Source organism: Panulirus ornatus, chromosome 54, assembly GCF_036320965.1.
Source record: "Panulirus ornatus isolate Po-2019 chromosome 54, ASM3632096v1, whole genome shotgun sequence".
NCBI lineage: Eukaryota > Metazoa > Arthropoda > Malacostraca > Decapoda > Palinuridae > Panulirus > Panulirus ornatus.
In genome coordinates, this window is record NC_092277.1 from 5,057,645 (window position 1) to 5,085,412 (window position 27,768).

General features: G+C 39.4%; 1 protein-coding gene across 9 annotated transcripts in view; it reads right to left on the reverse strand.

The window, feature by feature from the left end:
- LOC139765362 (uncharacterized) overlaps positions 1-27,768 on the reverse strand; it is a 574,294-nt gene that overhangs the window by 359,340 nt on the left and 187,186 nt on the right. Inside the window, exons 3-4 of one of the 9 annotated variants that reach the window (XM_071692744.1) lie at positions 18,212-18,309; positions 14,986-15,237 (exon numbers count right to left, since the gene is read on the reverse strand). The exons of the other annotated variants lie outside the window; for them this stretch is intronic. Of the exons in view, the coding sequence (XP_071548845.1) occupies positions 15,104-15,237; positions 18,212-18,309 (232 nt within the window). The 3' untranslated portion in view covers positions 14,986-15,103. Of the gene's footprint in view, positions 1-14,985; positions 15,238-18,211; positions 18,310-27,768 lie in introns of those variants that run through there. 9 annotated transcript variants of the gene reach the window in all.

Genomic DNA, 27,768 nt, shown 5'->3' on the forward strand with positions numbered 1-27,768 from the left:
GAGGCAAGTATGCAGTCTGTCATGGATGAGAGAGTTTGGGAAGTGAGTCAGTTTTTGTTCGCTGATGATACAGCGCTGGTGGCTGATTCAAGTGAGAAACTGCAGAAGCTGGTGACTGAGTTTGGTAAAGTGTATGGAAGAAGAAAGCTGAGAGTAAATGTCAATAAGAGCAAGGTTACTAGGTACAGTAGGGTTGAGGGCCAAGTCAACTGGGAGGTAAGTTTGAATGGAGAAAAACTGGAGAAAGTGAAGTGTTTTAGATATCTGGGAGTGGATTTGGCAGTGGATGGAACCATGGAAGTGGAAGTGAATCATAGGGTGGGGGAGGGGCCCAAAGTTCTAGGAGCATTGAAAAATGTGTGAAAGTCGAGAAAGTTATCTTGGAAAGTAAAAATGGGTATGTTTGAAGGAATAGTGGTTCCAACAATGTTATATGGTTGCGAGGCGTTGGCTATAGATGGAGTTGTGCATAGGAGGGTGGATGTGCTAGAAATGAGATGTTTGAGGACAATATGTGGTGTGGGGTGGTTTGATTGAGTAAGTAATGAAAGGGTAAGAGAGATGTATGGTAATAAAAAGAGTGTGGTTGAGAGAGCAGAAGAGGGTGTTTTGAAATGGTTTGGTCGCATGGAGAGAATGAGTGAGGAAAGATTGACCAAGAGGATATATGTGTCAGAGGTGGAAGGAATGAGGAGAAGCGGGAGACCAAATTGTAGGTGGAAAGATGGAGTGAAAAAGATTTAGAGTGATTGGGGCCTGAACATGCAGGAGGGTGAAAGGCGTGCAAGGAATCGAGTGAATTGGAACGATGTGGTATACCAGGGTCGACGTGCTGTCAATAGATTGAACCAGGGCATGTGAAGCGTCTGGGGTAAACCATGGAAAGTTTTGTGGGGCCTGGATGTGGAAAGGGAGCTGTGGTTTTGGTACATCATACATGATAGCTAGAGACTGAGTGTGAATGAATGTGGCCTTTGTTGTCATTTCCTAACGCTACCTCGCACACATGTGGGGGGAGGGGATTGTCATTTCATGTGTGGCGGGGTGGTGACAGGAATGAATAAGGGCAGACAGTATGAATTAGGTACATGTGTATATATGTATATGTCTGTGTGTGTATATATATATGTATACATTGAGATGTATAGGTATGTATATGTGCATGTGTGGACATGTTTGTATATACATGTGTATGTGGGTGGGTTGGGCTATTCTTTCCGTCTGTTTCCTTGCGCTACTTCGCTAATGTGGGAGATAATGACAAAGTATGATAAAAAATCAATAAAAAACTATTTTATTTATTTATCTGCCAAAATCCACTCCCAGATATCTAAAACACTTCACTTCCTCCAGTTTTTCTCCATTCAAACTCACCTCCCAATTCACTTGACCCTCAACCCTACTGTACCTAATAACCTTGCTTTTATTCACATTTACTCTCAACTTTCTTCTTTCACACACTTTACCAAACTCAGTCACCAGCTTCTGCAGTTTCTCACATGAATCAGCCACTAGCACTGTATCATCAGCGAACAACAACTGACTCACTTCCCAAGCTCTCTCATCCACAACAGACTGCATACTTGCCCCTCTTTCCAAAACTCTTTCATTCACCTCCCTAACAACCCCATCCATAAACAAATTGAACAACCATGAAGACATCACACAACCCTGCCCCAAACCTACATTTACTGAGAACCAATCACTTTCCTCTCTTCCTACACGTACATATGCCTTACATCCTCGATAAAAACTTTTCACTGCTTCTAACAACTTTCCTCCCACACCATATATTCTTAATACCTTCCACGGAGCATCTCTATCAACTATATCATATGCCTTCTCCAGATCCATAAATGCTTCATACAAATGCATTTGCTTTTCTAAGTATTTCTCACATACGTTCTTCAAAGCAAACACCTAATCCACACATCCTCTACCACTTCTGAAACCACACTGCTCTTCCCCAATCTGATGCTCTGTACATGCCTTCACCCTCTCAATCAATACCCTCCCATATAATTTACCAGGAATACTCAACAAACTTATACCTCTGTAATTTGAGCACTCACTCTTATCCCCTTTGCCTTTGTACAATGGCACTATGCAAGCATTCCGCCAATCCTCAGGCACCTCACCATGAATCATACATACATTAAATAACCTTACCAACCAGTCAACAATACAGTCATCCCCTTTTTTAATAAATTCTACTGCAATACCATCCAAACCTGCTGCCTTGCTGGCTTTCATCTTCCACGATGCTTTTACTACCTCTTCTCTGTTTACCAAATCATTTTTCCTAACCCTCTCACTTTGCACACCACCTCGACCAAAACACCCTATATCTGCCACTCTATCATCAAACACATTCAACAAACCTTCAAAATACTCACCTCATCTCCTCACATCACCACTACTTCTTATCACCTCCCCACTAGCCCCCTTCACTGAAGTTCCCATTTGTTCCCTTTTCTTACGCACTTTATTTACCTCCTTCCAAAACATCGTTTTATTCTCCCTAAAATTTAATGATACTCTCTCACCCCAACTCTCATTTGCCCTCTTTTTCACCTCTTGCACTCTTGACCTCCTGCCTCTTTCTTTTATACATCTCCCACTCATTTGCATTAATCCCCTGCAAAAAACATCCAAATGCCTCTCTCTTCTCTTTCACTAATAATCTTACTTCTTCATCGCACCACTCACTACCCTTTCTAATCTACCCAACTCCCACGCTTCTCATGCCACAAGCATCTTTTGTGCAAGCCATCACTGCTTCCCTAAATATATCCCATTCCTCCCCCACTCCCCTTATGTCCTTTGTTGTCACCTTTTTCCATTCTGTACTCAGTCTCTCCTTGTACTTCCTCACACAAGTCTCCTTCCCAAGCTCACTTACTCTCACCATTCTCTTCACCCCAACATTCTCTCTTCTTTTCTGAAAACCTCTACAAATCTTAACCTTCGCCTCCACAAGATAATGATCAGACATCCCTCAAGTTGCACCTCTCAGCACATTAACATCCAAAAGTCTCTCTTTTGTGCGCCTGTCAATTAACACATAATCCAATAACACTCTCTGGCCATCTCTCCTACTTACATACGTATACTTATGTATATCTCTCTTTTTAAACCAGGTATTCCCAATCACCAGTCCTTTTTCAGTACATAAATCTACAAGCGCCAAAACATCCAGGTTCCTTTCCTCAAACATACTACCTATCTCTCCTTTTTTCTCATCTTCGTTACATCCACACTCATTTAGACACCACAATCTGAGCCTTCGAGGAGGATGAGCACTCCCCACGTTAAAATACAAGGAGGGGAGGGTTTCTAGCCCCCACTCTCCCATCCCCTTTAGTCGTCTTCTACGACACGTGAGGAATGCGTGGGAAGTATTCTTTCTCCCCTATCCCGAGGGATAAAAAACTATATATATATTTCATTTATTCATTTATTTTGCTTTGTCGCTGTCTCCCGTGTTAGCGAGGTAGCGCGAGGAAACAGACGAAAGAATGGCCCAACCCACCCACATACACATGTATATATATATACACGTCCACACACGCAAATATACATACCTATACATCTCAATGTATACATATATATACACACACACAGACATATACATATATACACATGTACATAATTCATACTGTCTGCCTTTATTCATTCCCATCGCCACCTCGCCACACATGAAATAACAACCCCCTCCCCCCTCATGTGTGCGAGGTAGCGCTAGGAAAAGACAACAAAGGCCCCATTCATTCACACTCAGTCTCTAGCTGTCATGTAATAATGCACTGAAACCACAGCTCCCTTTCCATATCCAGGCCCCACAAAACTTTCCATGGTTTACCCCAGACGCTTCACATGCCCTGGTTCAATCCATTGACAGCACATTAACCCCGGTATACCACGTCGTTCCAATTCACTCTATTCCTTGCACGCCTTTCACCCTCCTGCATGTTCAGGCCCCAATCACTCAACATCTTTTTCACTCCATCTTTCCACCTCTAATTTGGTTTCCCACTTCTCCTCGTTCCCTCCACCTCTGACACATATATCCTCTTGGTCAATCTTTCCTCACTCATTCTCTCCATGTGACCAAATCACTTCAAAACACCCTCTTCTGCTCTCTCAACCACACTCTTTTTATTACCACACCTCTCTCTTACCCTATTATTTCTTACTCGATCAAACCACCTCTCACCACATAGTGTCCTGAAACATCTCATCTCCAGCACATACACCCTCCTGCGCACAACTCTATCCATAGCCCACGCCTCACAACCATACAACATTGTTGGAACCACTATTCCTTCAAACATACACAATTTTGCTTTCCGAGATAATGTTTGCGACTTCCACACATTCTTCAAGGCTCCCAGAATTTTCACCCCCTCCCCCACCCTATGATTCACTTCTGCTTCTATGGTTCCATCCGCTGCCAAATCCACTCCCAGATATCTAAAACACTTCAATTCCTCCAGTTTTTCTCCATTCAAACTTACCTCCCAACTGACTTGACCCTCAACCCTACTGTACCTAATAACCTTGCTCTTATTCACATTTACTCTCAACTTTCTTCTTTCACACACTTTACAGAACTCAGTCACCAGCTTCTGCAGTTTCTCACATGAATCAGCCACCAGCGCTGTATAATCAGCGAACAACAACTGACTCACTTCCCAAGCTCTCTCATCCACAACACACTGCATACTTGCCCCTCTTTCCAAAACCCTTGCATTCACCTCCCTAACTACCCCATCCATAAACAAATCAAACAACCATGGAGACATCACACACCCCTGCCGCAAACCTACATTCACTGAGAACCCATCATTTTCTATAAATGCTACATACAAATCCATTTTGTATGTAGCATATATATATATATATATATATATATATATATATATATATATATATATATATATATATATATATATATATATATATATTCCCTGGGGATAGGGGAGAAAGAATACTTCCCACGTATTCCCTGCGTGTCGTAGAAGGTGACTAAAAGGGAAGGGAGTGGGGGGCTGGAAATCCTCCCCTCTCAGTTTTTTTTAATTTTCCAAAAGAAGGAACAGAGAAGGGGGCCAGGTGAGGATATTCCCTCAAAGGTCCAGTCCTCTGTTCTTAACGCTACCTTGCTAACGTGGGAAATGGCGAGTAGTATGAATAAAATAATATATATATATATATATATATATATATATATATATATATATATATATATATATATATATATATATATGATTTATTAAAAAAGGGGGTGACTGTATTGTTGACTGGTTGGTGAGGTTATTTAATGTATGTATGACTCATGGTGAGGTGCCTGAGGATTGGCGGAATGCGTGCATAGTGCCATTGTACAAGGGCAAAGGGGATAAGAGTGAGTGCTCAAATTACAGAGGTATAAGTTTGTTGAGTATTCCTGGTAAATTATATGGGAGGGTATTGATTGAGAGGGTGAAGGCATGTACAGAGCATCAGATTGGGGAAGAGCAGTGTGGTTTCAGAAGTGGTAGAGGATGTGTGGATCAGGTGTTTGCTTTGAAGAATGTATGTGAGAAATACTTAGAAAAGCAAATGGATTTGTATGTAGCATTTATGGATCTGGAGAAGGCATATGATAGAGTTGATAGAGATGCTCTGTGGAAGGTATTAAGAATATATGGTGTGGGAGGAAAGTTGTTAGAAGCAGTGAAAAGTTTTTATCGAGGATGTAAGGCATGTGTACGTGTAGGAAGAGAGGAAAGTGATTGGTTCTCAGTGAATGTAGGTTTGCGGCAGGGGTGTGTGATGTCTCCATGGTTGTTTAATTTGTTTATGGATGGGGTTGTTAGGGAGGTAAATGCAAGAGTTTTGGAAAGAGGGGCAAGTATGAAGTCTGTTGGGGATGAGAGAGCTTGGGAAGTGAGTCAGTTGTTGTTCGCTGATGATACAGCGCTGGTGGCTGATTCATGTGAGAAACTGCAGAAGCTGGTGACTGAGTTTGGTAAAGTGTGTGGAAGAAGAAAGTTAAGAGTAAATGTGAATAAGAGCAAGGTTATTAGGTACAGTAGGGTTGAGGGTCAAGTCAATTGGGAGGTGAGTTTGAATGGAGAAAAACTGGAGGAAGTGAAGTGTTTTAGATATCTGGGAGTGGATCTGGCAGCGGATGGAACCATGGAAGCGGAAGTGGATCATAGGGTGGGGGAGGGGGCGAAAATTCTGGGGGCCTTGAAGAATGTGTGGAAGTCGAGAACATTGTCTTGGAAAGCAAAAATGGCTATGTTTGAAGGAATAGTGGTTCCAACAATGTTGTATGGTTGCGAGGCGTGGGCTATGGATAGAGTTGTGCGCAGGAGGATGGATGTGCTGGAAATGAGATGTTTGAGGACAATGTGTGGTGTGAGGTGGTTTGATCGAGTGAGTAACGTAAGGGTAAGAGAGATGTGTGGAAATAAAAAGAGCGTGGTTGAGAGAGCAGAAGAGGGTGTTTTGAAGTGGTTTGGGCACATGGAGAGGATGAGTGAGGAAAGATTGACCAAGAGGATATATGTGTCGGAGGTGGAGGGAACAAGGAGAAGAGGGAGACCAAATTGGAGGTGGAAAAATGGAGTGAAAAAGATTTTGTGTGATCGGGGCCTGAACATGCAGGAGGGTGAAAGGAGGGCAAGGAATAGAGTGAATTGGAGTGATGTGGTATACCGGGGTTGACGTGCTGTCAGTGGATTGAATCAAGGCATGTGAAGCGTCTGGGGTAAGCTATGGAAAGCTGTGTAGGTATGTATATTATTTCCACACATCTCTCTTACCCTTACGTTACTCACTCGATCAAACCACCTCACACCACACATTGTCCTCAAACATCTCATTTCCAGCACATCCATCCTCCTGCGCACAACTCTATCCATAGCCCACGCCTCGCAACCATACAACATTGTTGGAACCACTATTCCTTCAAACATACCCATTTTTGCTTTCCGAGATAATGTTCTCGACTTCCACACATTCTTCAAGGCCCCCAGAATTTTCGCCCCCTCCCCCACCCTATGATCCACTTCCGCTTCCATGGTTCCATCCGCTGCAAGATCCACTCCCAGATATCTAAAACACTTCACTTCCTCCAGTTTTTCTCCATTCAAACTCACCTCCCAATTGACTTGACCCTCAACCCTACTGTACCTAATAACCTTGCTCTTATTCACATTTACTCTTAACTTTCTTCTTCCACACACTTTACCAAACTCAGTCACCAGCTTCTGCAGTTTCTCACATGAATCAGCCACCAGCGCTGTATCATCAGCGAACAACAACTGACTCACTTCCCAAGCTCTCTCATCCCCAACAGACTTCATACTTGCCCCTCTTTCCAAAACTCTTGCATTTACCTCCCTAACAACCCCATCCATAAACAAATTAAACAACCATGGAGACATCACACACCCCTGCCGCAAACCTACATTCACTGAGAACCAATCACTTTCCTCTCTTCCTACACGTACACATGCCTTACATCCTCGATAAAAACTTTTCACTGCTTCAAACAACTTTCCTCCCACACCATATATTCTTAATACCTTCCACAGAGCATCTCTATCAACTCTATCATATGCCTTCTCCAGATCCATAAATGCTACATACAAATCCATTTGCTTTTCTAAGTATTTCTCACATACATTCTTCAAAGCAAACACCTGATCTACACATCCTCTACCACTTCTGAAACCACACTGCTCTTCCCCAATCTGATGCTCTGTACATGCCTTCACCCTCTCAATCAATACCCTCCCATATAATTTACCAGGAATACTCAACAAACTTATACCTCTGTAATTTGAGCACTCACCCTTATCCCCTTTGCCTTTGTACAATGGCACTATGCACGCATTCCGCCAATCCTCAGGCACCTCACCATGAGTCATACATACATTAAATAGCCTTACCAACCAGTCAACAATACAGTCACCCCCTTTTTTTAATAAATTCCACTGCAATACCATCCAAACATGCTGCCTTGCTGGCTTTCATCTTCCGCAAAGCTTTCACTACTATTTTTTTTTTTTTTTTTTCCCGCTGTCTCCCGCGTTTGCAAGGTAGCGCAAGGAAACAGACGAAAGAAATGGCCCAACCCCCCCCATACACATGTATATACATACGTCCACACACGCAAATATACATACCTACACAGCTTTCCATGGCTTACCCCAGACGCTTCACATGCCTTGATTCAATCCACTGACAGCACGTCAACCCCGGTATACCACATCGCTCCAATTCACTCTATTCCTTGCCCTCCTTTCACGCTCCTGCAAGTTCAGGCCCCGATCACACAAAATCTTTTTCACTCCATCTTTCCACCTCCAATTTGGTCTCCCTCTTCTCCTTGTTCCCTCCACCTCCTACACATATATCCTCCAATATATGTTATATATATATATATATATATATATATATGTTTCCCCCATTTTAACTTTCTAGAAGGGGAAATAGATATATATATATATATATATATATATATATATATATATATATATATATATATATATATATATATATATATATATATATATATATATATTCCTATGAGTCCACGGGGAAAATGAAATCACATCAGGGGAGACACAAGAGAGAAATATAACAGTCAGTTGATATACATCGAAGAGACGATGTATATCAACTGACTGTTATATTTCTCTCTTGTGTCTCCCCTGATGATGTGATTATTACACGAAAGTGGAGTTGGGAACTTTTCGTGTTTCATTTTCCCAGTGGACTCATAGGAATATCTTGATCACGCACAAAATTGTGATCCTTTCCAATATATATATATATATATATATATATATATATATATATATATATATATATATATATATATATATATCTTTCTTTTCTTTTAAACTATATGCCATTTCCCGCGTTAGCGCGGTAGCGTTAAGAACAGAGGACTGGGCCTTTGTGGAATATCCTCGCCTGGCCCCACTCTGTTCCTTCTTTTGGAAAAAAAAACAAAAAAATGAGAGGGGAGGATTTCCAGCCCCCCGCTCCCTACCCTTTTAGTCGCCTTCTACGACACGCAGGGAATACGTGGGAAGTATTCTTCATCCCCTATCCCCAGGGATAATATATATATATATATATATATATATATATATATATATATATATATATATATATATATATATATATATATATACAGAGCATCAGATTGGGGAAGAGCAGTGTGGTTTCAGAAGTGGTAGAGGATGTGTGGATCAGGTGTTTGCTTTGAAGAATGTATGTGAGAAATACTTAGAAAAGCAAATGGATTTGTATGTAGCATTTATGGATCTGGAGAAGGCATATGATAGTGTTGATAGAGATGCTCTGTGGAAGGTATTAAGAATATATGGTGTGGGAGGAAAGTTGTTAGAAGCAGTGAAAAGTTTTTATCGAGGATGTAAGGCATGTGTACGTGTAGGAAGAGAGGAAAGTGATTGGTTCTCAGTGAATGTAGGTTTGCGGCAGGGGTGTGTGATGTCTCCATGGTTGTTTAATTTGTTTATGGATGGGGTTGTTAGGGAGGTGAACGCAAGAGTTTTGGAAAGAGGGGCAAGTATGAAGTCTGTTGGGGATGAGAGAGCTTGGGAAGTGAGTCAGTTGTTGTTCGCTGATGATACAGCGCTGGTGGCTGATTCATGTGAGAAACTGCAGAAGCTGGTGACTGAGTTTGGTAAAGTGTGTGGAAGAAGAAAGTTAAGAGTAAATGTGAATAAGAGCAAGGTTATTAGGTACAGTAGGGTTGAGGGTCAAGTCAATTGGGAGGTGAGTTTGAATGGAGAAAAACTGGAGGAAGTGAAGTGTTTTAGATATCTGGGAGTGGATCTGTCAGCGGATGGAACCATGGAAGCGGAAGTGGATCATAGGGTGGGGGAGGGGGCGAAAATTTTGGGAGCCTTGAAAAATGTGTGGAAGTCGAGAACATTATCTCGGAAAGCAAAAATGGGTATGTTTGAAGGAATAGTGGTTCCAACAATGTTGTATGGTTGCGAGGCGTGGGCTATGGATAGAGTTGTGCGCAGGAGGATGGATGTGCTGGAAATGAGATGTTTGAGGACAATGTGTGGTGTGAGGTGGTTTGATCGAGTGAGTAACGTAAGGGTAAGAGAGATGTGTGGAAATAAAAAGAGCGTGGTTGAGAGAGCAGAAGAGGGTGTTTTGAAATGGTTTGGGCACATGGAGAGAATGAGTGAGGAAAGATTGACCAAGAGGATATATGTGTCGGAGGTGGAGGGAACGAGGAGAAGAGGGAGACCAAATTGGAGGTGGAAAGATGGAGTGAAAAAGATTTTGTGTGATCGGGGCCTGAACATGCAGGAGGGTGAAAGGAGGGCAAGGAATAGAGTGAATTGGAGCGATGTGGTATACAGGGGTTGACGTGCTGTCAGTGGATTGAATCAAGGCATGTGAAGCGTCTGGGGTAAACCATGGAAAGCTGTGTAGGTATGTATATTTGCGTGTGTGGACGTGTGTATGTACGTGTGTATGGGGGGGGTTGGGCCATTTCTTTCGTCTGTTTCCTCGCGCTACCTCGCAAACGCGGGAGACAGCGACAAAGTATAAAAAAAAAAAAAAAAAAAAAATATATATATATATATATATATATATATATATATATATATATATCTTTCTTTTTCTTTCAAACTATTCGCCATTTCCCGCGTTAGCAAGGTAGCGTTAAGAACAGAGGACTGGGCCTCTGAGGGAATATCCTCACCTGACCCCCTTCTCTGTTCCTTCTTTTGGAAAATTAAAAAAGAAAAAAAAAAAAAAAAAAGAAGGGAGGATTTCCAGACCCCCCTCCCCTTTTAGTCGCCTTCTACGACACGCAGGGAATACGTGGGAAGTATTCTTTCTCTCCTATCCCCAGGGATAATATATATATAAATATATATATATATATATATATATATATATATATATATATATATATACATATATATATATATATATATATATATATATATATATATATATATATATATATATATATACATATATATATATATATATATATATATATATATATATATATATATATATATATATATATGTATATATATGTATATATATATATATATATATATATATATATATATATATATATATATATTTTTCTTTTCTTTCTTTCAAACTATTCGCCATTTCCCGCATTAGCGAGGTAGCATTAAGAACAGAGGACTGGGCCTTTGAGGGAATACCCTCACATGGCCCAATTCTCTGTTCCTTCTTTTGGGAAAAAAAAAAAAAAAAAAAAAAAAAAAAAAAAAACAAGAGGGGAGGATTTCCAGCCCCCCGCTCCCTCCCCTTTTAGTCGCCTTCTACGACATGCAGGGAATACGTGGGAATTATTCTTAATCCCCTATCCCCAGGGATAATATATATATATATATATATATATATATATATATATATATATATATATACATATATATATATATATATATATATATATATATATATATATATATATATATATATATATATATATATATATATTTATCCCTGGGGATAGGGGAGAAAGAATACTTCCCACGTATTCCCTGCGTGTCGTAGAAGGCGACTAAAAGGGAGGGAGCGGGGGGCTGGAAATCCTCCCCTCTCGTTTTTTTTTTTTTAAATTTTCCAAAAGAAGGAACAGATAATTGGGCCAGGTGAGGGTATTTCCCTCAAAGGCCCAGTCCTCTGTTCTTAACGCTACCTCGCTAATGCGGGAAATGGCGAATAGTTTGAAAGAAATATATATATATATATATATATATATATATATATATATATATATATATATATATATATATATATACAGTAGGGTTGAGGGTCAAGGAAATTGGGAGGTAAGTCTGAATGGAGAAAAGCTGGAGGAAGTGAAGTGTTTTAGATATCTGGGAGTGGATCTGGCAGCGGATGGAACCATGGAAGCGGAAGTGAATCATAGCGTGGGGGAGGGGGCAAAAATTCTGGGAGCCTTGAAGAATGTTTGGAAGTCGAGAACATTATCTTGGAAAGCAAAAATGGGTATGTTTGAAGGAACAGTGGTTCCAAAAATGTTGTATGGTTGCGAGGCGTGGGCTATGGATAGAGTTGTGCGCAGGAGGGTGGATGTGCTGGAAATGAGATGTTTGAGGACAATATGTGGTGTGAGGTGGTTTGATCGAGTAAGTAATGTAAGGGTGAGAGAGATGTGTGGAAATAAAAAGAGTGTGGTTGAGAGAGCAGAAGAGGGTGTTTTGAAATGGTTTGGTCACATGGAGAGAATGAGTGGGGAAAGATTGACCAAGAGGATATATGTGTCAGAGGTGGAGGGAACGAGGAGAAGTGGGAGACCAAATTGAAGGTGGAAAGATGGAGTGAAAAAGATTTTGAATGATCGGGGCCTGAACATGCAGGAGGGTGAAAGGCGTGCAAGGAATAGAGTGAATTGGAACGATGTGGTATACCGGGGTCGACGTGCTGTCAATGGATTGAACCAGGGCATGTGAAGCGTCTGGGGTAAACCATACAAAGTGTGTGGGGCCTGGATGTGGAAAGGGAGCTGTGGTTTCGGTGCATTATTACATGACAGCTAGAGACTGAGTGTGAACGAATGGGGCCTTTGGTGTTTTTCCTAGCGCTACCTCGCACACATGAGGGGGGAGGGGGTTGTTAATCCATGTGTGGCGAGGTGGCGATGGGAACAAATAAAGGCAGACAGTATGAATTATGTACATGTGTATATATGTATACTCTGAACTTTCTTCTTTCACACACTTTACCAAACTCAGTCACCAGCTTCTGCAGTTTCTCACATGAATCAGCCACCAGCGCTGTATCATCAGCGAACAACAACTGACTCACTTCCCAAGCTCTCTCATCCCCAACAGACTTCATACTTGCTCCTCTTTCCAAAACTCTTGCATTCACCTCCCTAACAACCCCATCCATAAACAAATTAAACAACCATGGAGACATCACACTCCCCTGCCGCAAACCTACATTCACTGAGAACCAATCACTTTCCTCTCTTCCTACACGTACACATGCCTTACATCCTCGATAAAAACTTTTCACTGCTTCTAACAACTTGCCTCCCACACCATATATTCTTAATACCTTCCACAGAGCATCTCTATCAACTCTATCATATGCCTTCTCCAGATCCAGAAATGCTACATACAAATCCATTTGCTTTTCTAAGTATTTCTCACATACATTCTTCAAAGCAAACACCTGATCCACACATCCTCTACCACTTCTGAAGTGTGGAAGTCGAGAACATTATCTTGGAAAGCAAAAATGGATATGTTTGAAGGAATAGTGGTTCCAACAATGTTGTACGGTTGTGAGGCGTGGGCTATGGATAGAGTTGTGTGCAGGAGGATGGATGTGCTGGAAATGAGATGTTTGAGGACAATGTGTGGTGTGAGGTGGTTTGATCGAGTAAGTAACGTAAGGGTAAGAGAGATGTGTGGAAATAAAAACAGCGTGGTTGAGAGAGCAGAAGAGGGTGTTTTGAAATGGTTTGGGCACATGGAGAGAATGAGTGAGGAAAGATTGACCAAGAGGATATATGTGTCGGAGGTGGAGGGAACGAGGAGAAGTGGGAGACCAAATTGGAGGTGGAAAGATGGAGTGAAAAAGATTTTGTGTGATCAGGGCCTGAACATGCAGGAGGGTGAAAGGAGGGCAAGGAATAGAGTGAATTGGATCGATGTGGTATACCGGGGTTGACGTGCTGTCAGTGGATTGAATCAGGGCATGTGAAGCGTCTGGGGTAAACCATGGAAAGCTGTGTAGTTATGTATATTTGCGTGTGTGGACGTTTGTATATACATGTGTATGGGGGTAGGTTGGGCCATTTCTTTCGTCTGTTTCCTTGCGCTACCTCGCAAACGCGGGAGACAGCGACAAAAAAAAAAAGAAAAAAAAAAAATATATATATATATATATATATATATATATATATATATATATATATATATATATATATATATATATATATATATATTGACATTTTCCTGCCCCAAGAGGTCAAGAAGTGTGATGTGTTGCTTATGCAAGGTGAGTGCAGGGAGAGCACAGGATACCAGGACTTATGTGTCTTTAAAAGACACACATGTCCTGTGGTACAATGAATCTGTGTTTTTTGTATTGAACAGATGAGAGGTGTCCTGAATGCACATGAAAATATGTCACTCATGTGTGGTAAAGTGTATGAAAGAAGAAAGCTGAGAGTAAATGTGAATAAGAGCAAGGTTATTAGGTACATTAGGGTTGGGGGACAAATCAATTGGTAGGTAAGTCTGAATGGAGAAAAACTGGAGGAAGTGAAGTGATTTATATATCTGGTTGCCCTAATGTATATTTTGAAACCTTAAAGGTAAACACTGTCACTGAAGTTTACATGTTTCATTTTAGTACAAATTTATTTTTTCAATATCAGTGGTATGAATTTAATTTATGAATTTAAATTATGTTCTAGTTTTACAAATCATTTATTATTCAAGAGAATTACTCTCATACTTGCAGAAATTTTTTTCGAACTTTCCAAAACACAGTGGTAAAATTATTTATGCAGGTAAATTTAATTGAGCCATGTTATCAGCATTGAAAATTTCAATCCAATATCCATCTCGGTCTTGAATAAGTGCAACATCTTTCATTTTACCGGAAAAGAATTGTGGATATTAACTTCACTGCATTTTCTAGAAAGTGAAAATTAATGCTGATAAATTGTGCATAATAATGCAAAACTATAGAAGTTTGAAGAAACATGTGAAAAACAACTAGCAAAAATGGTTATGACTGAAGAATTCACAAACATTTTCTTTGAGGGACAGTAATGCCACTCTGTATAGAAGTTAATATTAGAGCAAAAATTCTATGAGGATGAAATTAGGTAACAAACAGTAATTTACATGAGTAAATCTTTCAAAAGTCATTCCGTAAAACATATGACAAAGTTGTTGAGTCACACAGTCTAAATTACATCATGTTAGAGTGTGGTATATTTATGGTAAGCCATTTTGGTAGGTAGTAGTTGGTAGGCAGCCAACGAAAATGTACAAAGTGTTCATCAGTGGCATTATATGCAAATATTGAATGCATAATGCTCATGGTAATACTTACCATCCCTTGGTTCCTTGACATACTTTGCTCCTAGAGACTCTAACTTTTCACATGCTTTCTCAACATCTGGAACCATGATCCTAATATGAACTGATATGAAAAAAGAAAAGTACATTATATAAGTAACTTTAGCATTCATACTGATTAACCAAACACTTGATAATTACTCTAAGCTCTAAAAACAAATATATTGATCAAGGTAATTCAGAAACTTTTTCCTTTTCTTTTTTCTTCTGCCATACACATCTCAGCAATTACTCACCTGATTTACAAGAAAATTTTAGGATTGTAAAATTTTACCAAGAGCCCTAGACATTTTTGGAGAGGGAGGGGACTTTTTTCTGATTATTTGAATTATTCTGAATGTACTTCTCTGTAATCAGCTGAGCTAAATATCTGTACTCAGTGTCAAAATACAGAGAAATCTTTGTAAGTTTGCATCCCCAAATACTTTACATTTTTGCCCCATAGAAAATCTTCTGGTGGTTTTTCCCCAAAACAGTCTCTTGTATTTCACAATAAGGAACAGCTCTAATTCTTTTTTAACCCACAATTCTAAACAGGATGGGCGTCTTATCAATTTATCTGCAAGAATTGGTGAGCAAGGATCAGCAAACTTCAGGGAGAATAAGATGTTTTAGAGTGAGATTAATGATGCGCAAAACATGAAAACAAATAGGAACATCAGTGAAGGAGGCAAAAGAGGAAGTAGTAACAGGTAGTGAAGAAGTGAGGAGGAGTTTTTTTTTTTTAATTATTGCTGAACATGTTTAATAAGAGGGTGGAAAATGTAAAGTATTAAGGTCAGGATGGTTTGCAAAGTGAGAGTTATAGACAGTGATTTGGTAAAGAGAGGTGGTGAAAGCCTTACATATGATAAATTGTGGCAAGATGGATGAAGTGGATGGTGCTGCTGTTGAATTCAAGAAAGAGGATGACTGTGTTGTTGATTGATCATTTTGGATTTTCAGTGTTTTTATGGATCATGGTAAGGAGCCTGAGGACAGGGAAGCTATAGTATGAATTCTTTTGAATGCATCCTTTACAAAGTGAAAATACTGCTGCTCATGCACTGGAGAGGAAGGCTTCTTACATTATCTCCAAAGGCACTACAGTAATGTGTACATATATATATCTCAGCCATATAATGTACACATGATATGTGATGTAAACTGTTTACCACTATACCCCAAGAACTGAACCACAGACCATCAGAGTGGCAGCCAGGTAGCCAAACTCTTACTCACTGTGGCCTGAGGTTAGGCTACCACACAAATGATCCAGAGTTTGATTAGTGGGGTATAATGGTAAAACAGTGCCTTGAGAATTGATTAAAAAGCCTTCCTTCCTTGTCCAGAGCATGTGTGGCAGTATTTCCACTTTGTAAAGGATGTATGACACATCTGCAGGATCTGTGAATCAGTGAAGGATATGCTGTTTTAAGCTCATCGCGGCCTGGGAGTTATGCTACCTGGCTGCCACGCAGATGGGATAGGGTTTGATTTTCAGGGTATATCTGTAAACAGTCTACATCACTGATGTGATTAGATGTTCTCAGTATCTCTCATTGTCTGTTAACACAATAGTTCTATGAACATGGGTGGCTAAAAAACAGGGAAAATCAATACATCTTTCTGTTAAATTAAATGTGACTGAATGCTATGAATGTGATGAAAGAAGAGTGGAAATTAGCACTTTAAGTTATCCAAGATACACCAAAATAACACAGTGTATATCATCCAATGTGTTTGTGTTTATTACTGTTACAGTATTCCCTTCATTTCATTTCCCTTTTCTTAATGTTTAAATCCAACTCAACATCATTCTTTTGTTTTCATGAAAGCATATCTATTTATCCACCTATCATCTATACTATAATACTATGCATGAATGTGGTCCTGTTTTCTGTTTGTTTGTAAATGTATCAAGGAAATTGCCAAACACATTTCCTAGGCAGGATAGAAGCTACGAGTCATTAGGGTTTTATATTTTTGGGAAAATATTTGAATTGAAAAGGAAGGTTGTGTCAGCAATATGGGAGGTATGGAAAGGGAATATGAAAGGGATGACTGGTTATACCATGGAACAAGGCCATTCTGCTGTTCAAGTTGTGATGACCAGATAGGGAAGGAGTGGTTGTGGTGAGAGAAGGAATGATGGCCAGGGAAGGAGGGAGTGGTGGTGGTTAAAGGGGTGTAGTAGCCAGGGAGGGAAAGCGAGGTGGTGGTGAAGGAGGGTGTGGTGGTCAGGGTAGGAGGGTATGGTGGTGTAATTCACCACAGGAGTGCAAAGATGAGGGACCAATCAATTGTAAAGCCCTATCAATCTGAATCTTCAAACAGTCTGGTTTTTTATTCTGGTTAGTTCATTGCAGTGCCACTTTGCCATTATACCACTATGAATTACCAAGTGCAACCTAACTTCTCTAAAAAACATATATTCATAATATTTTTGTTGTGCTTAGGCAACAAACTTTTGCACTCAGGTGATAAATGGTCTTGTGCAATATGGCAGTACAAGAAGAATTTTACCCACCCATACTGGATACTGACAACTGTCAAGTATTCACATCCAAGGAACTATACAAAATACATTTGAATTTAAATTAGCATCCTGCACATTCATCTATCAGTCATGAAAGTGTAGTAGATGACAATTTAATTTGATTTGAAAATAATTTTGAAAAGTATGAAGGCTGACACAGCATGTATAGACAACAAGAAATGCTAAGAGTAAAGCAAAGCTAGGGGCAAATATTAAGGGACAATATACAGCAACAACATAGATAGAAAATGGTAAAGTCTGGCTATTGTGAGGTGTCTACAGAAAGACATGTAAGAAAAGTTAAATACTGGTCCAATCATTACAAGGGGGAAAACATTAGCCTCCCTTGCACCATCCTATATGTACTAAGATGATACCATTATCCATCACACATTTTCATCTTTATGGATTTCTTTCTTCTCTCAATCAGAGTCTCTCAACACTGTCATTATAATCACTTTCTCTTTACTTACTAACACCACTTTTTGTTCTACTTAGGTATCCTCTGATATGTACTTACCAAAACCTCTTGGATCTGAATTCCCACTGTGATATCCAGGGAAATTGGCATCAACTTCTGTACCCCAGTCAATGAAAGACATCAAAGATAATGAAAATCTGTAAACAAGAAATCCAATATGACATAGATTACATAGAGACATAATAACCATATACTTTTAACTTCATCAAAATACAAGGACTTTCAGTAAAGGCTTATGTGAATATGTTGATGAAAACAGTTCTTACTGAAGTCGGGCTATATAAATAATGCTGTTAATATGTTCAACCCTTTCACTGCAGCAGTCCTAACATGCTTGTACACTGCATGTCTGATAGTCTCAAATATTTATAAAATATCTCCAAAAGCTTGTTATTTGTGTTACCCCCAGAACAAAGGTTCCTCAATAAATTCATGTTTAATTAAAACTGATGAAACAACATTTACTATGTATACCTATGTAGCTGTCAAATTTTTCAGACAAGTCTTTTAGGTTAAAATTGGGTTTATTCTCTCAAGAATAACATGTCCAAGAGGCTGAAAGGCATGGCCGTAAAAATAAAGTTCAATTGATAAAAAATAAAAAAGAACCAGAACAAAGAATCTTAATCTTAATTGAAATTTATTCAAAATATAACCACCACCATTCACAGTCCTTTTGATAGAATAGTAAAGGTCTGAGCTAGCCTACAAAGGCCTCTCTACTAATCCTTGGCAACACAAGATATATCTGCAACTACATCTTTGCAGGCCTCTCTACTAGACCTCAGCAAAACAAAACTAAAATTATATCTAACACAATAAGAATGATACTTGGTAATCATCTGTTTACTGGTAACTATAAGTAAACATGGAGAATTACATATTCAATATCAAAATGCAGCTGTAACATCTTGTATTTCACTGAGGCATAAATTCTGAGGTGCTCTGCCAATAAGTGGTGTGTAAGGCAGTGTGGAGGTACCATAAAATTGAGAATTGTTTATATAATGGATTATGATGCGAGGACAACAGATTTTTTTTATTCTGGAGGCTCCAGTCACAGACAAAAGTCGACATCACGGCAAGAGGTTAATGAAATGGAAAAGAAGATGAAAAGTATTTACAAATTTGGAGGAAGTGAAAAACCTGTCTTTTAAAAAGTAGCCAGGTCATAGTTAGTGGAAAAGTCATGAGCAGGTAGAGATTTCTACAGGTGTTGGGAAAAGAAACAGTTTTCAACATTGCAGCATAGGGCAAGTGGTTCAAGTTTTGAGGTTGGCTTGGGAGATATACTCTATGAATGTCATTAACAAATTTATACAAGTTCTAACTTCCCATTATTCACGAAATATTCAAGTGTGTGTGTGATGACTGATGCATGAGTTAACATGAACCATAATGTATGAGTAAAGTTGTCACAGTAGTATTAAAAAACCGCCTATGTTCATCCTTCCTGAAACACTGTTAAATAGAGAACTGTACTTCAGGAAAAGAACAGGCCTGAAGCTAGGGAGGAAGCAGGGTTCCTTATGGGAAGAAGCATTCCTTGACGAGTATTGAAGGTGATAAGCACCCTTCTGTCAACAGTGTGTGAGGTGCGTGAATTACTATGTACAGTACTGTAATTTATAAGTAATGTGGTAAGTTAAATATTTACTGTTAATTTTGCTGTATTTTTATTGAAACATTGCTTATATGAGCTATCAACAGTGAACTAGACTTTAGGAAAACAACAGGCCCATAGCTGGGGAGGGGGAAGTGCTTGGGGAAGCATCATTGCTTGGCAAGTAGTGATGTGCACTACTCTACAGACAGCAAGTATGTGTGATGAATGATAAGTGAATTAACATGTGCTGTAATGTATGGGTAATGTGGTGAGTGAAGTGGTTATGGTACTGTTGATAAAACATGGCTTACGTCTATCTTCTAAAACTTACTATTAATTTTACCGTAATGTTACTGAAACATTATTTATCTGAGTTACTGATGGAGTACTGTATTTCAGAAAAACAATATGCCTGCAGTCACAAGAGAAGTGTTCCTTTGGGGGAAGTAGTGTTCTTTGGGATGAGTAGTGTACCTTGGCAGAGAGTGAAGGTGGCTCGCACCACTCACCCAATGTAAAACCATATTTTGGCTTCAATACAATACCAGTATTATCTTTTGGGGGAGGGTGGCACTGGGAATGGATGAAGGCAAGCAAGTATGAATATGTACATGTGTGTGTATATGTATATATGTTGATATGTATATATATATATATATATATATATATATATATATATATATATATATATATATATATATATATATATATATATTTTTCTTTTTTCTTTCAAACTATTTGCCATTTCCCTCATTAGCAAGGTAGCGCCAAGAACAGAGGACTGGGCCTCTGAGGGAACATTCTCACCTGGCCTCGTTCTCTGTTCCTTCCTTTGGAAAACAAAAAAAAAAAAAAAAAAAAAGAGAGGGAAGGATTTCCAGCTCCCTCCACTTTTAGCCGCCTTCTACGACACGCAGAGAATACGTGGGAAGTATTCTTTCTCCCCTATCCCCAGAGAAAAATATATATATATATATATATATATATATATATATATATATATATATATATATATATATATATATATATATGTGTGTGTGTGTGTGTGTGTGTGTGTGTGTGTGTGTGTGTGTGTGTGTGTGTTGTGTGTGTGCATGTATGGGTGTTATCCCTGAGGATAGGGGAGAAAGAATACTTCCCACGCATTTCTCACATGTCGTAGAAGGCGACCAAAGGGGACGGGAGTGGGGTCTAGAAAACCTCCCCTCCTTGTATTTTAACTTTCTAAAAGGGGAAACAGAAGAAGGAGTCACGCGGGGAGTGCTCATCCTCCTTGAAGGCTCAGATTGGGGTGTCTAAATGTGTGTGGATGTAACCAAGATGAGAAAAAAAGGAGAGGTAGGTAGTATGTTTGAGGGAAGGAACCTGGATGTTTTGGCTCTGAGTGAAACGAAGCTCAAGGGTAAAGGGGAAGAGTGGTTTGGGAATGTCTTGGGAGTAAAGTCAAGGGTAAGTGAGAGGACAAGAGCAAGGGAAGGAGTAGCACTACTCCTGAAACAGGAGTTGTGGGAGTATGTGATAGTGTAAGAAAGTAAACTTTAGATTGATATGGGTAAAAGTGAAAGTTGATGGGAAGAGGTGGGTGATTATTGGTGTATATACACCTGGGCATGAGAAGAAAAATCATGAGAGGCAAGTGTTTTGGGAACAGCTGAATGTGTGTGTTAGTGGTTTTGATGCACGAGACCGGGTTATAGTGATGGGTGATTTGAATGCAAAGGTGAATAATGTGGCAGTTGAGGGAATAATTGGTATACATGGGGTGTTCAGTGTTGTAAATGGAAATGAAGAGCTTGTAGATTTATGTGCTGAAAAAGGACCGGCGATTGGGAATACCTGGTTTAAAAAGAGAGATATACATAAGTATACGTATGTAAGTAGGAGAGATGGCCAGAGAGCGTTATTGGAATGTGTTAATTGATAGGCGCGTGAAAGAGAGACTTTTGGATGCTAATGTGCTGAGAGGTGCAACTGGAGGGATGTCTGATCATTATCTTGTGGAGGCGAAGGTGAAAATTTGTAGAGGTTTTCAGAAAAGAAAAGAGAATGTTGGGGTGAAGAGAATGGTGAGAGTAAGTGAGCTTGGGAAGGAGACTTGTGTGAGGAAGTACCAGGAGAGATTAAGTACAGAAAGGAAAAAGGTGAGAACAAAGGAGTTAAGGGGAATGGGGGAGGAATGGGATGTATTTAGGGAATCAGTGATGGCTTGCGCAAAAGATGCTTGTGGCATGAGAAGCGTGGGAGGTGGGCAGATTAGAAAGGGTAGTGAGAGGTGGGATGAAGAAGTAAGATTATTAGTGAAAGAGAAGAGAGAGGCATTTGGACAATTTTTGCAGGGGAAAAAAGCAAATGAGTGGGAGATGTATAAAAGAAAGAGGCAAGAGGTCAAGAGAAAGGTGCAAGAGGAAAAATCGTCCAAATGCCTCTCTCTTCTCTTTCACTAATAATCTTACTTCTTCATCCCACCACTCACTACCCTTTCTAATCAACCCACCTCCCACGCTTCTCATACCACAAGCATCTTTTGCGCAAGCCATCACTGATTCCCTAAATACATCCCATTCTTCCTCCACGCCCCTTACTTCCATTGTTCTCACCTTTTTCCATTCTGTACTCATATATATATATATATATATATATATATATATATATATATATATATATATATATATATATACATATATATATATATATATGTATATATATATATATATATATATATATATATATATATATATATATATATATATATATACATATATATATATATATATATATATATATATATATATATATATATATATATATATATATATATATATAAAAATAAAATAAAGATTCTGGGGGCCTTGAAGAACGTGTGGAAGTCGAGAACATTATCTCGGAAAGCAAAAGTGGGTATGTTTGAAGGAATAGTGGTTCCAACAGTGTTGTGTGTATATATATATATATATATATATATATATATATATATATATATATATATATATATATATATAAATATATATATATATATATATGGGGATTAAGAATACTTCCCACGTATTCCCTGCGTGTCATAGAAGATGACTAAAAGGGGAGGGAGCGGGGGGCTGGAAATCCTCCCCTCTCACTTTTTTTTTTAATTTTCCAAAAGAGGGAACAGAGAAGGGGGCCAGGTGAGGATATTCCCTCAAGGGCCCAGTCCTCTGTTCTCAATGCTACCTCGCTAATGCGGGAAATGGCGAATAGTATGAAAGAAATATATATATATATATATATATATATATATATATATATATATATATATTTTTCTGTTCTTTTTTCAAACTATTCGCCATTTCCCGCGTTAGCGAAGTAGTGTTAAGAACAGACAACTGGGCCTTTGTGGAATATCCTCACCTGGCCCCCTTCTCTGTTCCTTCTTTTGGAAAATTTAAAAAAAAAAAACGAGAGGGGAGGATTTCCAGCCCCCCGCTCCCTCCCCTTTTAGTCACCTTCTATGACACGCAGGGAATACGTGGGAAGTATTCTTAATCCCCATATATATATATATATATATATATATATATATATATATATATATATATATATATATATATATACACACAACACTGTTGGAACCACTATTCCTTCAAACATACCCACTTTTGCTTTCCGAGATAATGTTCACGACTTCCACACATTCTTCAAGGCCCCCAGAATCTTTATTTTATTTTTATATATATATATATATATATATATATATATATATATATATATATATATATATATATATATACATATATATTTTTTTTTTTTTTTTTTTATACTTTGTCGCTGTCTCCCGCGTTTGCGAGGTAGCGCAAGGAAACAGACGAAAGAAATGGCCCAACCCCCCCCATACACATGTACATACACACGTCCACACACACAAATATACATACCTACACAGCTTTCCATGGTTTACCCCGGACGCTTCACATGCCTTGATTCAATCCACTGACAGCACGTCAACCCCTGTATACCACATGGCTCCAATTCACTCTATTCCTTGCCCTCCTTTCACCCTCCTGCATGTTCAGGCCCCGATCACACAAAATCTTTTTCACTCCATCTTTCCACCTCCAATTTGGTCTCCCTCTTCTCCTCGTTCCCTCCACCTCCGACACATATATCCTCTTGGTCAATCTTTCCTCACTCATTCTCTCCATGTGCCCAAACCATTTTAAAACACCCTCTTCTGCTCTCTCAACCACGCTCTTTTTATTTCCACACATCTCTCTTACCCTTACGTTACTTACTCGATCAAACCACCTCACACCACACATTATCCTCAAACATCTCATTTCCAGCACATCCATCCTCCTGCACACAACTCTATCCATAGCCCACGCCTCGCAACCATACAACATTGTTGGAACTACTATTCCTTCAAACATACCCATTTTTGCTTTCCGGGATAATGTTCTCGACTTCCACACATTTTTCAAGGCTCCCAAAATTTTCGCCCCCTCCCCCACCCTATGATCCACTTCCGCTTCCATGGTTCCATCCGCTGACAGATCCACTCCCAGATATCTAAAACACTTCACTTCCTCCAGTTTTTCACCATACAAACTCACCTCCCAATTGACTTGACCCTCAACCCTACTGTACCTAATAACCTTGCTCTTATTCACATTTACTCTTAACTTTCTTCTTCCACACACTTTACCAAACTCAGTCACCAGCTTCTGCAGTTTCTCACATGAATCCGCCACCAGCGCTGTATCATCAGCGAACAACAACTGACTCTTTTCCCAAGCTCTCTCATCCCCAACAGACTTCATACTTGCCCCTCTTTCCAAGACTCTTGCATTTACCTCCCTAACAACCCCATCCATAAACAAATTAAACAACCATGGAGACATCATACACCCCTGCCGCAAACCTACATTCACTGAGAACCAATCACTTTCCTCTCTTCCTACACGTACACATGCCTTACATCCTCGATAAAAACTTTTCACTGCTTCTAACAACTTGCCTCCCACACCATATATTCTTAATACCTTCCACAGAGCATCTCTATCAACTCTATCATATGCCTTCTCCAGATCCATAAATGCTACATACAAATCCATTTGCTTTTCTAAGTATTTCTCACATACATTCTTCAAAGCAAACACCTGATCCACACATCCTCTACCACTTCTGAAACCACACTGCTCTTCCCCAATCTGATGCTCTGTACATGCCTTCACCCTCTCAATCAATACCCTCCCATATAATTTACCAGGAATACTCAACAAACTTATACCTCTGTAATTTGAGCACTCACTCTTATCCCCTTTGCCTTTGTACAATGGCACTATGCACGCATTCCGCCAATCCTCAGGCACCTCACCATGAGTCATACATACATTAAATAACCTTACCAACCAGTCAACAATACAGTCACCCCCCTTTTTTTTTTTTTTAATAAATTCCACTGCAATACCATCCAAACCTGCTGCCTTGCCGGCTTTCATCTTCCGCAAAGCTTTTACTACCTCCTCTCTGTTTACCAAATCATTTTCCCTAACCCTCTCACTTTGCACACCACCTCGACCAAAACACCCTATATCTGCCACTCTATCATCAAACACATTCAACAAACCTTCAAAATACTCACTCCATCTCCTTCTCACATCACCACTACTTGTTATCACCTCCCCATTTGCGCCCTTCACTGAAGTTCCCATTTGCTCCCCTGTCTTACGCACTTTATTTACCTCCTTCCAGAACATCTTTTTATTCTCCCTAGAATTTAATGATACTCTCTCACCCCAACTCTCATTTGCCCTCTTTTTCACCTCTTGCACCTTTCTCTTGACCTCCTGTCTCTTTCTTTTAAACATCTCCCACTCAGTTGCATTTTTTCCCTGCAAAAATTGTCCAAATGCCTCTCTCTTCTCTTTCACTAATAATCTTACTTCTTCATCCCACCACTCACTACCCTTTCTAATCAACCCACCTCCCACTCTTCTCATGCCACAAGCATCTTTTGCGCAATCCATCACTGATTCCCTAAATACATCCCATTCCTCCCCCACTCCCCTTACTTCCATTGTTCTCACCTTTTTCCATTCTGTACTCAGTCTCTCCTGGTACTTCCTCACACAAGTCTCCTTCCCAAGCTCACTTACTCTCACCACCCTCTTCACCCCAACATTCACTCTTCTTTTCTGAAAACCCATACAAATCTTCACCTTAGCCTCCACAAGATAATGATCAGACATCCCTCCATATATATATATATATATATATATATATATATATATATATATATCCCCTGGGGATAGGGGAGAAAGAATACTTCCCCCGTATTCCCTGCGTGTCGTAGAAGGCGACTAAAAGGGAAGGGAGCGGGGGGCTGGAAATCCTCCCCTCTCGTTTTTTTTTAATTTTCCAAAAGAAGGAACAGAGAAGGGGGCCAGGTAAGGATATTCCCTCAAAGGCCCAGTCCTCTGTTCTTAACGCTACCTCGCTATCGCGGGAAATGGCGAATAGTATGAAAAAAAAAATATATATATATATATATATATATAATATATATATATATATATATATATATATATATATTTTTTTTTTTTTTTTTTTCATACTACTCGCCATCTCCCGCGATAGCGAGGTAGCGTTAAGAACAGAGGAGTGGGCCTTTGAGGGAATATCCTCACCTGGACCTCTTCTCTGTTCCTTCTTTTGGAAAATTAAAAAAAAAAAAAAAAAAAAAATGAGAGGGGAGGATTTCCAGCCTTCTACGACACGCAGGGAATACGTGGGAAGTATTCTTTCCCCCTATCCCCAGGGATATATATATATATATATATATATATTTATTATTTTTTTTTATTATACTTTGTCGCTGTCTCCCGCGTTTGCGAGGTAGCGCAAGGAAACAGACGAAAGAAATGGCCCACCCCCCCCTTACACATGTATATACATACGTCCACACACGCAAATATACATACCTACACAGCTTTCCATGGTTTACCCCAGCCGCTTCACATGCCTTGATATATATATATATATATATATATATATATATATATATATATATATATATATATATATATATATATATATATATATATAGGTTATTTAATGTATGTATGACTCATGGTGAGGTGCCTGAGGATTGGCGGAATGCGTGCATAGTGCCATTGTACAAAGGCAAAGGGGATAAGAGTGAGTGCTCAAATTACAGAGGTATAAGTTTGTTGAGTATTCCTGGTAAATTATATGGGAGGGTATTGATTGAGAGGGTGAAGGCATGTAGAGAGCATCAGATTGGGGAAGAGCAGTGTGGTTTCAGAAGTGGTAGAGGATGTGTGGATCAGGTGTTTGCTTTGAAGAATGTATGTGAGAAATACTTAGAAAAGCAAAGGGATTTGTATGTAGCATTTATGGATCTGGAGAAGGCATATGATAGAGTTGATAGAGATGCTCTGTGGAAGGTATTAAGAATATATGGTGTGGGAGGAAAGTTGTTAGAAGCAGTGAAAAGTTTTAATCGAGGATGTAAGGCATGTGTACGTGTAGGAAGAGAGGAAAGTGATTGGTTCTCAGTGAATGTAGGTTTGCGGCAGGGGTGTGTGATGTCTCCATGGTTGTTTAATTTGTTTATGGATGGGGTTGTTAGGGAGGTAAATGCAAGAGTTTTGGAAAGAGGGGCAAGTATGAAGTCTGTTGGGGATGAGAGAGCTTGGGAAGTGAGTCAGTTGTTGTTCGCTGATGATACAGCGCTGGTGGCTGATTCATGTGAGAAACTGCAGAAGCTGGTGACTGAGTTTGGTAAAGTGTGTGGAAGAAGAAAGTTAAGAGTAAATGTGAATAAGAGCAAGGTTATTAGGTACAGTAGGGTTGAGGGTCAAGTCAATTGGGAGGTGAGTTTGAATGGAGAAAAAATTGGAGGAAGTGAAGTGTTTTAGATATCTGGAAGTGGATCTGGCAGCAGATGGAACCATGGAAGCGGAAGTGGATCATAGGGTGGGGGAGGGGGCGAAAA